This window comes from Silene latifolia, chromosome X (assembly GCF_048544455.1).
Source record: "Silene latifolia isolate original U9 population chromosome X, ASM4854445v1, whole genome shotgun sequence".
Lineage (NCBI taxonomy): Eukaryota > Viridiplantae > Streptophyta > Magnoliopsida > Caryophyllales > Caryophyllaceae > Silene > Silene latifolia.
The window spans coordinates 321,521,401-321,535,685 of NC_133537.1; the positions used below are offsets into that span (position 1 = coordinate 321,521,401).

General features: G+C 30.4%; 1 protein-coding gene across 1 annotated transcript; it reads right to left on the reverse strand.

The window, feature by feature from the left end:
* Positions 1-2,589: 2,589 nt before the first annotated feature.
* LOC141620683 (protein neprosin-like) lies at positions 2,590-7,750 on the reverse strand. Its single transcript, XM_074437491.1, has 8 exons — positions 7,592-7,750; positions 7,229-7,312; positions 6,627-6,842; positions 6,159-6,329; positions 5,899-5,952; positions 5,623-5,769; positions 4,803-5,132; positions 2,590-2,934 (listed from the first exon to the last, which is right to left on the reverse strand). Exons 1-8 carry the CDS (start codon positions 7,748-7,750, stop codon positions 2,590-2,592), a joined length of 1,506 nt encoding a protein of 501 aa, XP_074293592.1.
* Between the last annotated feature and the right edge of the window lie 6,535 nt (positions 7,751-14,285).

The following is a 14,285-nucleotide window of genomic DNA, read 5'->3' on the forward strand; positions in this document are numbered from 1 at the left end:
TGTTGACAGATTTTTCCACGTAATTTAAAACACAAGGAACACATGAGGTTTATGTTTTCCATACCGAGTGGGCAAGGCCATAGAAAATCCTTGTGGGTCTGTTGCTGTCTTTTGGCGCCATTTCAAACTCATTGAGCAATATTGCCCATGCCTCAATAACCACTGCTTCTATTTTAGTGTCAGGCAACAAAGACTCAATATCGCTCTTTGGTATGTTATGGTAAATACCAAAGTCACAGACAATCTCCCTGTACCATTTTCCAAAAAAATTAGCATATTAGTTTTTAAATTATTATTATGTAATAGATTAATTAATTTCTTATATTCAAAAAATAAACTTACGTCTTCTTAATCGCATGATCTGTAAGGAAGCAATAATCCATTACTTCCTTCCGACGCTTCAAGACAGTCTCAAATAATTGGTCCTGTCTGAACATGAAATCTGAGACAAGTGCAGCATCCCTGTCTGGTAAACCACAGTCCATAGTACACCCCAAATTATGAGGTACCATATCTGCCGATTCAGGTATTTTGTTCATGCTGTCTGCGTGCAACAAATAGTCATTGATGCTCCACGTTCTCTCTGTTTCCAACTGAACATTTGGAAGAACCTCCTTCTTATGAGACCCCACACTTTTATCATCATTTTTCTCCCCAGCCTCTTTTCCAGACTCCACGTTCTTATTATTCAGGTCCTCAACATCTTTTCCAAATCCCTCCTTAACATTTGTTACGTCCTCAACATTTGCTGTCTTCCCATCCCTTTTTACGGCCTCCTCATTCATTTCTTGAACCTTCTCAACAGTCTTGGTCCCTCCTAAACCAACATTGATTACACCTTCATCAAGCTGTGTCAACACATCTGTCTCCTCATTTATTTTTCCACACTGTTTTTCACCGTCTTCTTCATTTAGTGTATCACGATTCAACTCTTCAACGGGACTTCCTACTCCTACACCAATACTGGATATAACATCATTCAATTTTGAATTCATGTCATTATCCAGTCCATCATCTTCGTCTTCATCATCACCACTGTCCAAGTTAGTAACATCATTAATATCATCATCCTGTTGTTTGTCATCACATTCCAAGTCATCATCACATTCGTAGATCTTTATACGTACATCCACCGTATTTTGTGTTCAATTCCTTGTACTTGCACTTTCAACATTTCAGTCCAAACATCAAATGCTGGCATCCCTTCTTTTGCTTTCTTCACTTCATATGACCTCGCTATCAACATGTCCACCAAGTTATGATACCCAACATCTTTCATGAAAGGCAGCGTTTGAGTCTCTGTTGTACTCTTTTCAGGATTCCCAATTTCTTCTTCCGCACCATCTACCTTCGCACCAGATTGTGTAGATGTAGTTGCTTCACCCATTGAACTCTTTGCTTTCATAGTGATCAGTTTTCTCATGTTACGTACATACCTACCTATGAACAATTCATTGTCCCTCTTCATACGTAGATAAATTTCATGAGCACGCTGCCAAATTACAAAATAAATATATTAAACACTAAAATACACTCTTTGATAATAAGAAGAAATGACACAATAATAAGGTTATTTAATATCAACTTTCATAACAATATCATGACCTATTACAAATAATATCACACTAGTGCAAAAACAATATCATAACAATTTATAAATCAATATCACAACAATCTGTTATTCAATATCATTTGCTTTTCTAAACAATATCACAATTATCAATTAAGAATATCACAATATCATACAATATATCAAACAATATCATATCTAAAATAATTATCAGAGCAAATGCTTTTATTCAATATCAATATCATAATAATATCACAGCAGACTCAAAACAATATCACACTAGTTCAAAAACAATATCACAATAATATTTTAATATCATAGCTAAAATAATTATCAGTCATTAGTGCTTACATCCATTGCCCTTGCTCTGATTTGTTCATCAGTTTCAACAACACTAGGCAACTTCACCATCATATACCCCTCTTTTGTTTCCACTTCAGCTTCATGATCGACGTCCGAGTCGGTAATATCTCTGGAGCTGCTGAAGAATATGGTGTTTTTTTAGGGACTTCTTGTTCTGACGGATGGGGTCTTGAATCTTTGATATTGGAGCATTCCCCAAAGATCTGTTTTTTTCTCATCATCCACTCTCTTTGACAATTTTTTATCGTCCCAATGTTGGATGAGTGGTAAAGTGTGTTCCAAAACATCACCCTTGAAATCAAACCTATGCATATATGCTAGCATAATAACTATTACGCATCCACTAACAGTTGACTTTCCCCCTTCTTTGAACACCCTAACACTTCTAACCATTTCCTCAAATACGTATTCACACCAATCAAATTGGCTTATCCTTGTCACATGCTCAACAGCCTTTACCAGTTTCAAATCCAGAGATTTATTTGAAGACGGTGCTAGGAAAATAGACATGCTGTAAATTACAAACATTCTTTTAAATTCATCCCCAGCATCATTACATTCCATCAGTCTTTCATGCACATCTTTGACCATAATTGAGAGTCAAGTACTCTCCAATCCAAACTTTGCCCTCCATGCATTTTTCAGCTTTTGTGTCATCACAAAGAAGTGGTGTTTCCCATGTGAGCGACGTCCACTTTCCGACCTTGTCGAGGAAGTTGAAATATGTCATGCACATCGTCTTTCGTCAACAGAAAATCAAATTTCTTTGTTTTGAACATGTTGCTTGTGTGATCAAATGCCTTCAGCAGCATTTTCAGAATTCCATGTGGAATTTTTGTTAGTTTCAACTCTAACAATCCACCAAAGCCAACATCAGAAACAGCCTTCCTTTGTTCTTCATTTAAGTTGGCAATCAACTCAACCAATTTCAGTGGCCTACATTTAGTTTGAAACGGTTGCACCTTCTTCTTTTTGACCTCAGGCTGCTCTACCTCTGCATCCTGTACCACCAATTCGGCATCTTTGTTTCTATCAGTCTTTGATTTCTTTTTTGATGGTTGGCCCTTTTTTTGTTGACGGCAGGATGCTCTTCAATTTCATCCTGTAACACCATTTCGTCAGCTTTACTTTTATTTTCATTACCATTTTTTGACCTCTTGCTTGGTTGTTCAACCTCATCATTTTTTGATCTCCTCTTTCTCGTGTATGTTTTTTCAGGTTGTTTTGAAGCTGTCAAGTCCATTCTGCTGAATCAATATCACACTTCATTAGACATAATTTCACACCTTATTCAAAACAACATCACTATTGTATGTCACTGGTAATAAGTATTTTAAAAGGAGTATACAGTTTTGTATTTTTGTAAACACTATCAATAATAGAACTACACAAAATTCATGAAGATTCAGTACCACTAATATTCAGATTCAATATCAGACCATACAAGTAACAGTATTACAAGTTTGTCTTCCTCATTGCCAACACATATATCAACGTTATTCATTGTACTGAACAGAAACTCTCAATTCATGGACCTCATTGTCAAACAAATTCAATTCAGTGTTATGAAATTGTACTCGTTCACATTTAACCAAACGTTTAACCCTAATTTTCGCGATTCAAACAATTTGCAACCGTTTTTTTGACAAATTCACAATTTCGAACTTTCAATTTCACAATCGAACAGTGTTCAAACGAATAATTAAACGGTTTATTATGTTAAACAGTTTTTTAACCAGTTTTAACCCTAATTTTTCACAATTAAACAATGTCGAACTTTGAATATCACAAATAAACAATGGAACAGTGTTTAAACATAAATTTCTTCATTGAATATGTTAAAACCTATTCTTAATTGATAAAAACAGTACGAAATACTTATTTTGCATTTCGAACAATGTCGAACCCTAATTTTTCGATGCACAATATTCAACGCTAATTTAGCAGATTTAAAGAGGAAAATATGCAATTTCAATGTAATGAATGAGAAAAACATTCAATTAACAACTACGAAGTTGTACAATTATATGAAAATTATTGGAAATTAACGAAGTTTATCAATAATTTTGATACTTAAACTAACAAATACTCGATTTTAACAATGATTTCACTAAAATTGAAGTCCTCGAGAGAATTAAGACATAAATTGTACCTGATTTTCAGTGAAAATGCAATTGAATTGAACAATGATTAGTATTTTCCCGTAATTTGTTGTTGATTCGCGTTAATAATCGGGAATTTTAGTGGTTTTTTGAGTTTTTAGAGAGAGAAAGTGAGAAGTTGAAAAAACTGTTGCGCGGTTATGAATTTGAAAAGGCGTGCGTGTCTGTTTTGTTACCTTTTTTTTTACGTGATATTGTTTAGTTTAATGCGCGCTATTGTATCCGTTACTCAATCCTCAAATATTTAGGGGTTCTCACCGGATCCCGACTCTATATATATATATATATATATGGACTGAAGTCGAAGATTCATGAGAGATAAGCGTATCAGACTCATTATATGGGATGTTCAAATTCTCACAATTCATAACATTCGGTCATTTTGTACGAAACATAATCTTGGGCATCCTATAGCCCGGTGAATATATTGTAATCTCAATATTCTTTGAATCAAAATTAATATAGGAAAGCCTTTTGTATCTTTTATAAATTGAAAAAACAAAGAAAAGGTTACAACATCCACGATTGGTTATAACATATCGCTTATTTATATAACTCCCTCTGTTCCAACCATATCACTACAATTCTAAATGTGTAAGAAGGAATATAAATAAAGCGGTGAAATCGGTTGAATAGCTTAGGCATTATTCGACATGTGGTCCTCCAAACAAGATGGTATACCCTCTTTGAGGATGATGTTTGCTTACATCTCCCAAATAAGAAGCCTTATAAGTATTAGGAATATCTGCTGTGACTTTCATTGGCACATTTTTTGGAACATAAAACTGGTTATTAGAGTTAACAAATTCAATGTTGGAAGCATAGCAAGTTCTGGTGAAATCATCAGCGATAAATGCTCCAGATCCCATTGGTGTTTGTCTAGGCATGTTTGGGGGACTATAAACCTTCCCTCCTATTTGCACCACCTTTGCAAAAGTTTTCATTGATGGAAACAATTCCTTGGGCCAATAACCCACTGGTTCGTTCTTTTTGTCCCCTAGATCCTCAAATAGCCACCAATTACCTGTTTTCGGATCCTGCAAGATATGATTAGTTAGTTACATTCAAAGATTTAAAATGACGATTTTAGATCAGTTAGATTTAGGACAGCTTTTATTTTACTTTTGGGGACCGGTCAATATATAGAGGTATTATATCCCTTGATATTAAGATGGATATGGGTGGATTTGGATTTAGTTTTATACCTTCCCAAGTTTGTATATGGATCTGAACATTTTAGTCCGCGGGAAAACAATGTAAGTTGTCAATCACGAATTTGAATAGGAATTACATATACTCCATATTTGTTTCCAGACCTACACTCATATGATCTTTAACATACTAAACTTTAACCGAAGGCTACTTCAATGTCGGTGAACTGGCGGACATAGCATGTTATGATATTATACAACTAGACTACTAAATGATGTATCTCTTATGGACTACTTTCAAGAAGAAAGAATACTAAACTATGAATCCATATAAGAATCATACGGAGTACTTTGTAAGTAATATTTAAGTACTTACCCTGAAGATACTAAATACCATGGCGTATACTGATTTTCCAAAAATAGATACAGGTTTATTAACTTCCCCCATAATCCTTTTTCGGCTTACTTGCACATAGCCTGGGCAAACAGCATTGTAGCATCCTGTGTGTTGTTGACCATCTGCCTGAAGTTATACAAAAGAGCAAATAATTAACAGATGGAATAGAAGGCCTATTTTTAGTCTATATATTTCAATTTGTGCAAAATTAATTAATCTATTTCCTCGTTATATTGACAAAGCGTTAAATCTTACCGTCCATGAACTATATGTTCGTGGTTCATGGTCCCTATACAGTACTGGATTGATCTGAAAAATACAAAAATTTCTCAGTAAAATATGTAGAGTTGTATAAGATTGTGTTTGTGGAAAATGAATTCAAGTCCTTCCGAAATTGATATATCTTTTTTTAATTATATGTCTAACTAAGATGATTTCGTAATGAGACATTATTATACAAAATTGATATAATTTTCAAAAAAGATTATAAGAGGCTATAGATGATAATGACTTACCGTCCACCCATATTCTATACTATTGTATGGACCATTAACACCAGTTCCAATCCATAACATAGCCTCTGTAATTTGAGGAGCGACTACTGTCGAATTATATACACTGATTGTTGTTTTTGCTCCAAAAAATTGCAGCGACGGATTATTCTCCGGTGTTGTGACTGCTGCATACTGTTCGTGTACAACATGGCAATATCATAGTCAATAGCAGAAGTTAGAATATGAATTTCGGTCGGCAAAAAGTCAAGTAAAAACATTAATAGGGGAAATTAGAAAATATTTTTATTAGATAGAGTCATAAGTTCTGTGAAACAAAGATGGTTGATGAATATGGTAAAGTCTAGCAATCCTACGATTTTGAGGACATGGATTATTAAGCATATAGCTTCCTATAAAACAAAGTCAAAGGTATTAATTTAAGACTTATGGAAATCATAAGTAGTTGTTGTGAATTGTTATCAAACTTACATGCATACTAGGTGCAAGAGCTGCATTTGGAGATCCAGGTCTAGGGTATCTTTGGTTTATAAGAGCCTTTCCCCTAAGCAAATCATCTTGTCGAATTCTCATGAATGGGACTGTTCCATAAGGACATTCTACAACTTCATCTCTCAATCCAACTGTATCGTTTGTCTGCTTTCTAGATATTAGTTCTGTTGGCTTGGGCAGAGAGCTAGGTCTCCTCTACTCACGAGCAACACATTTTATTAGTCAATAGTCAAGACTCAAAATACCTTAATTATATTTAATAACGGAAACAAGTCTTACACCACCTGATAGATTACTAAAAAACTTAAACGCAACATTCCAAGATATAATTATATATTACTATATAATATAAATATATTATGAAATTAACCTGATTTTGGTAAGATATGCCTTGCAAACTCACATTTAATTACAACAGATAAGCACCTTAATAAGGTTGGTCGGGCATGACTCTCCTATGTTTTAGGTTTTACATTAATATTATTCTTAGATTCAAGTCCATCTCCACAACTTTTTTTTAGTCCAAATTCACCAATACTGATAACCAATTACAGAGTACATAAATAAAAAAAAAAACATACCTGAAACTTGTGATTCTTGAGCAAAGGGTGATCAAAAGCCGGTTGCTTATAGATATCAAAACAATCAATTATATCACCATTTTTCTGCCAGAAACAAGGAAAAACAAAGTGTCTCAAGTTTCAGAAAATGGCGCGCGTTTAATATAGTTCAAAAATAAAATTCCCAAAAACAGAGGCATAGATTAGAAAAAATAAAAGGCATATGTGCACGTCATGTGTTCATAATAGGTAATACAACTAAGCCTATTTATGTTATAAAACCAATTGACAAATGCATCAAAACAAAATAAAAAGTCGTTGCCGTAACTATATATACACACTTTTTTGTATGTAGGTTTTAACGTAAAAAGAGAAAGGTTTAACCTTAAAGCTCTTAATTGGTGGCTCATTCAAACTATTAAGCTGCTCTTTCATACTTGCATTATTCTCTTCGGATTTTGACTTTGTATTCCTTCCATCAATTCCATGGCTTATCATACTAATCAGAATGATAAAATGAACTATTTCTATTGGAAACTTCATGTCTACAAGTAGGCTAATTAATTATGTTTGCTTGGATTGTTATATCTCAAGAGCACAATGGGTATGTGTACTATATATTTGGATGTTTCTAACCTAGGATAACAATAAATCTGAAAGAAAACTAAAATTAGTAATATATATGAAGATTCCCATCAAACCAAATATTTGTCCCATAATACCCATATCATACTAAGATCCTCACTTACATTTTTGGGGTACTTTGTCAGAGCCCAAAGGCTATCTTTAGTTAGTTTAGTCCGTGAGTTACAAGGTCTAAGGAAAGGATGTCTTTTTGTATGAAACACATTATCAAATAAACCTTCCACTCCAATTTTAAACAAAGATCACCTAATGAACATAGAAGAAAAACTTCCCCTACTGCCACATCCCACTCCCTAGATACTCCCCACTCTCCAACAACTACCATTATCTCCACCATCCACCGTTATCATTTCTACCGCAACTTATGTTATCGTCATCTTTCCCTCGACTCAGATCAAAACAACATTGTTAACTTTGAAAGGTAACTGGATTTAGTTTCACAAGAAACCATAACTAATTTATTTAGTGACGATGGGTTACTTTTTAACGAATGAGTTACTTTTAAAGGTGATGTGTACAAAAAGGCAGTGTCACCCTAGACGTACTCTTTGGCAACAATAATCTCAACCTCCAGAACACCCTGCAAAGGTTAGTTAGAACTTAGAATTAGGAATAATAATATGAGGTGACGTGGGAGGATAGAATCCCAGCCATATCCTTAAATTTTTTTTTTCTTTTTTATTCTTACCTTCATCTACCAATTCTAAGAAACTAAGGAAAGTGATAATCATAATCCCTATGATTCATATGGGCTCTAAGGATCTGAGTCATACATAGTTAAAAATCACTAAGATTCCTTTTAGTAATAATAAAGTTTGAAGGTAAAAATATAAAAATTAACAGTGCATAAACATATAGACATGTTCTCATCTTATATCTATATATAAAATTTGGTTGAAGCATTGAGGATTCGACATGTGTCATTCCAGCCTTAATACACGCATTAATTACACCTCAATTAATAAATAAATGTACAAATTTTAGCAATATACTAATTACAATTTTATGAATTTTTTTATTATTTTACATTAAATAAGTATGAGGCTTTAATTTTAATTTTAATTAAAAAATATTTTGAGAATAATTTTGAAACATAATAGTTAGATTAATCGTAAAAATTACTTTCATATGAGTATAATTCCATTGTATTTATTAAAAAAATATTAAGATTTGAAATATTAAGAGAAGTTAAGTGAGTGGTATCACTATTGTCCGTTCAATAAAACAGTATATGGAGAAAACTCAATTTATGTCATTAAGTCCTTCACATAAAAAAAACTTTTATAAGAGTATACATTTTATTTCATTTATTTAATAAATATTAATTGCATTGATAAAATAAGTTTTTAAAATACGAGAATCACCTATATAACAAATAAAACATTATATGTGTGTGTGTTTACACGTTATCAAATGTTTGAAAATAGGATTTAAAAGTAGTACTTCGTAAATTGTGTATTATTCATATTAAATTTTAACTAAAAGTATGTGTATGAATTATAGGGTTTATAGTATAATGCCAAATTTTATTTCGAAAAAATAAATGTATACATGTTGATGCACAATAACCAATGAATATTTAATAAAAATTTATATTAGTATTATTACTATTATTTAACAACTTATTCTCTCTAGAAGTAAGACTACTCAAGCATTTATAAGAGAGTTCCGGGACCCATGCCTCAAACGAGGTCCATGTGTGTTGCCTGTCTAGGTACCTTCCGAGGCAGCCGAGTATCAACCCAAAATATATCCAAAAGGAGTGCATTAACCCGACCCAGACTCGTGCAACGCTGACTTGATTGTTTTGACCCGAAAAAGTTATATTAATATTATATTATTAGATCTATTATTATTATTATTATTATTATTATTATTATTATTATTATTATTGTTATTATTATTATTATTATTATTATTATTATTCATTATATTATTATTATTATTTATAATATTTATAATATTTATATTATTATAATATCTATTTTTTAATTATTATTATTATTATTAATAATAATATATTTATTATTATATTATATTATTATTAATAATGTTATCATTTATATTACTATTATTATTGTTGTTGTTGTTGGTTGTTATTGTTGTTGACTGTTGTTGTTGTTGTTATTGTTGCTATTGTTACTATTATTATTAATAATAATATATTTATTATTATATTATATTATATTATTATTAATATTAATATTATCATTTATATTAGTATTATTACTATTATTATTGTTGTTGTTGTTGCTGCTGCTATTGTTGCTACTATTATTATTATTATTATTATTATTATATCATTATTGTTAATATTTTTACAATCTTTTTATTATTATTTCAGTTCAGTTCAGTTCAACTCACACAATTTCAGTCCAAAAGAACCATACCCTAAGACATCTCATAGGCAAACAAATGACCGGGACAAAGGGAGTAAGGCTCTGTTCTTTTGGACTTCAAGTTGCTTAAATGAACTGAACGGAACTTATAGGAACTGAACTGAACTTATAAGATCTAAACTGAACTGAACTTATAAGAGCTGAACCGAACTTATAAGAGCTGAACTAAACTTATATGAGCTGAACTTATAGAAGTCGAACTGAACTTATAAAAAAAATTATACAAGTACTACAATTTTCATCCTTCTCGTCACTTTCATCTTCATCTTCATTTTTACTGATATCATCGAATCCATTGTCTCACCAAATGTATTTTATTATGTTATTTCGTACCTTGTACATAGCATCCTTACGCTTTGTTTCAGACATGTCTTAATCTGTTGAGATTAATGAGGTATAGGTGACATAAGGGTAAAAATATTAATGAGATAGGTGGACTTGTGAATAAGTAACTAGTTTTGTGACTCGTGAAATTCACGGGTTGTTCTGTTTCTAGTGTAATACTTTAGTGATTTAATATAATAACATACTACGATCAATTTAATTTACGGTTTTCATGTTTTAAGGGTTGTATAATTTCAATTAGTCTTTTATACAACAGTTTATCAGAAATTAAAATCTCATACATTAGATATACTAAGATACCCCTATCAAAACTAAAGTAACTCAATGCAAGCTAAAATGAATTAATAATATAAGTATTCATATAGTCAAATTAAACAAAACTATATTATCAAACAAAGATCCCCAAAGATAGAGCACCCTCACAAATTAGATATCAAAATTTCATCAACAATTCTGAAAATAACATAAAACATACAATTAGAAATGTTATGACAAAACTAACATTTCATACCCCCATAAAATTGAAGCTAATACAATAATAATTTGCGGAACTAAAAATTTTAAAGTAGCAACAACTTGAACAACAATTGGATCATTATTGCCGAATACTTCACCTATTAAACAATATTATACAAACAATGCTATGACATCCCCTCAAATTTTCCACCTTTTAGCCATAATTTTGTGATATTTCAAAATATATATAATAAAAGCTCAAAAAATTATTAATCATCCACGATTCCACGTTGATGTCACCAATCTTTAGTTAGTATGTAAAATATAGTTGTTTAAGCAATCTTAGTATTTCACTTCTCCTTATAATCTTCTTTCTTCAATAAATCATACCTATTAAAAAAAAACACAATAATAGTGGAATTTGTTTTATGTAATATTATCGTTATTAACTTAGTTTCACCTTAAGTAATGAAAAAAAGAGGGAATGATAATCAAATCGTAGAGATGTAAGTATATTTACCTTGGAAGAGCTTAACACAATAAATAATCTTGATAGCACCTAAATGAGAACAAAACAAACCCATACGCGAAATTGAAAATGTGATGAACACTTCATAACCCAATGAAACTTCCATAAAAAAAATTATTTAATAATATTGGTGACACATACCATTCTACTAACGATAGAGATAAGAATATTTTTGATTACAAAATTTGCCTTCCATAAAAAATATATAAACAATTGAGGATGCGTTTTATGGCTATTAAATATTATTTTTTCATTATTATCAAATTTAATATAGGTATAAATAAAGATCAAGTTCATGACTTTTGAGCATCCATTTTTCATTATTATGAAGTTTAATATAAACATAAATATGGGAAAATGAGAAATGATATGTAAAAGGTTTGCATTATTATTATTATTATTATTATTATTATTATTAATTTTTTTTCTTACAAACTCCACTTTGCATGAAAGTCGTTTAAAAAGTTATCTTGTATATGTAATTAAAATATGACATATTGATGATGATAGATATTTTGGTTTTCCTTTTAATTATATTTATAAATTTGTAGATATTAGTAGTTTTATAATCCAAATTATTAGATTTTTTATTTACTACATATCAGACCTTTTAGCTACTATCTTTATGGTTAAGGAGGAGTTAGATGAACAAATTGAATGATTTAAATGATGAGAGTAAATTCTTAATTTAATTTTATAATTTAAATCATGATCTTATGGTTTCCACACAAAAATAAATATTACTAAACCTTATAATGAGTTTTAATAAATTTATTAAAGTAGCCTTAATATTAACAATATAAATTAATAGAATTTAATTATGATAATCCTACATGGCAAAAAACTAAATGTATTAAGTTGCCTTTTAACTATATAGTTAAAATATGACATATTGATGATGATAGATATTTTGGTTTTCCTTTTAATTATATTTATAAATTTGTAGATATTAGTAACTTTATAATCCAAATTATTAGATTTTTTATTTACTATATAAGACCTTTTAGCTACTATATTTATGGTTAAGAAGGAGTTAGATGAACAAATTGAATGATTTAAGTGGTGAGACTAAATTCTTAATTTATTTTTATAATTTAAATCATGATATTATGGTTTCCACACAAAAAAAATATTACTAAACCATATAATGAGTTAATAAATTTATTAAAGTAGCCTTAATATTAACAATATAAATTAATAGAATTTAATTATGATAATCCTACATGGCAAAAAATTAAATGTATTAAGTTGACTTTTAACTATATAGTATAGATGAGTAGGCGATTTAGGCCTTGTTTTTTCTGGCTTATTTTCAGCTCACTTTAGTTCAGCTCGGCTCTATTCAGTTCAGTTCAGCTCAGTTCAGTTCACCTCAGCTCTATTCAGTTCTGTTCAGCTCCACTAAATTCAGCCAATTTCAATTTCTTAAACTTACTTCTTTTTTATAATATTATTAATTTTATACATTTATTATTATTATTATTATTATTATTATTATTATTATTATTATTATTATTATTATTATTATTATTATTATTATTATTCTAATAATAATAATAATATTAATAATAATAATAATAATAATAATAATAATAATAATACTAGTAATTATACTAATTTGAGTAGGTTTCGTACCCGGACATGTGGTGATTGATGTTGTTCGGCGCAAATGCGCCAAGTACCAGGGCTTATGTTCGGCGATCGGTTATGGATTCTTACCTTTTTCTTTCTCTTCTTTGGGGGAGTTGGAGGCGGATGCCATTGCACTGCTCAAGCGGATTCAAAAATATTCTCTGTCTCAGAATGCCGGATAGCGCGCTACTGCTTTTATTTTTACCTGACTTAGTTTTGCTATTGCTAAGGGAGTGGGCACCGAGATTGTATCCCGGATGCCTATCAATTTCTTGTAAAGTTTTGATTGATTAATAAAAGTTTGCGTTCATAATAATAATAAATAATAACAACAACAACAACAACAACAACAACAACAACAACAACAACAACAACAACAACAACAATCTATATATATATATATAAAAGAGAGTTTTTTCGAGCGATCTGAGAGCGTCCACATCATCAAAAATCAATTTAGGAAAGTATAATTTTTGATGTAAAAAATAAAGTGGAAAATCTTTTAATTATTATAATATGTATATTTACTAAATTATATTCAAGTGATATTTCCAATTTTTTTTATCAAACTTTTACATTTCATTTGGCGAAAAAATATCGTTAAAAAAATTATGAAAATAATATAATTAGCTTTGTGGAAAAAAATGCTATCATTAGAGTATAGATTTCATATTATTTGCACATATTAAAGATAATATACTTCTTAATACGTAAAATTGTGTATTTTTTAGTATGTTTTGTCCCACATTGGAAAATAAGTAGGAGGGGTGAATATACTACATATAAATAGTAGAATTGTCCCACCTCGAAAGATTAGTATAAGGTGATGTGATCCTATGATTATAAATAGGAGGCATATTTGGAACTTATGTATCCACCCAAAAATTTTGAGTCTCATAAATATTGTTTTAAAGAGCTCTTAAGATTTTCTATCATTATCTACGATATGATATAAAAAATAAAGTGGAAATCGTTGCAGGGAACTACCCGGGAAAGAGTTAAGAACATGAACAAGAAAATCAAAAAATACAAAACTAAAGGTTTTACTAATGACAGTCTTCTGACACAGTAC

Coding starts and splice junctions, on each gene's coding strand:
- LOC141620683 (XM_074437491.1), bottom strand. CDS start 7,750: ATGAAGTTTCCAATAGAAATAGTTCATTTTATCATTCTGATTAGTATG. Junction 7,313..7,591: donor CACCAATTAAGAGCTTTAAG/GTTAAACCTTTC, acceptor TGTTTCTGGCAG/AAAAATGGTGATATAATTGA. Junction 5,770..5,898: donor GAACATATAGTTCATGGACG/GTAAGATTTAAC, acceptor GTATAACTTCAG/GCAGATGGTCAACAACACAC.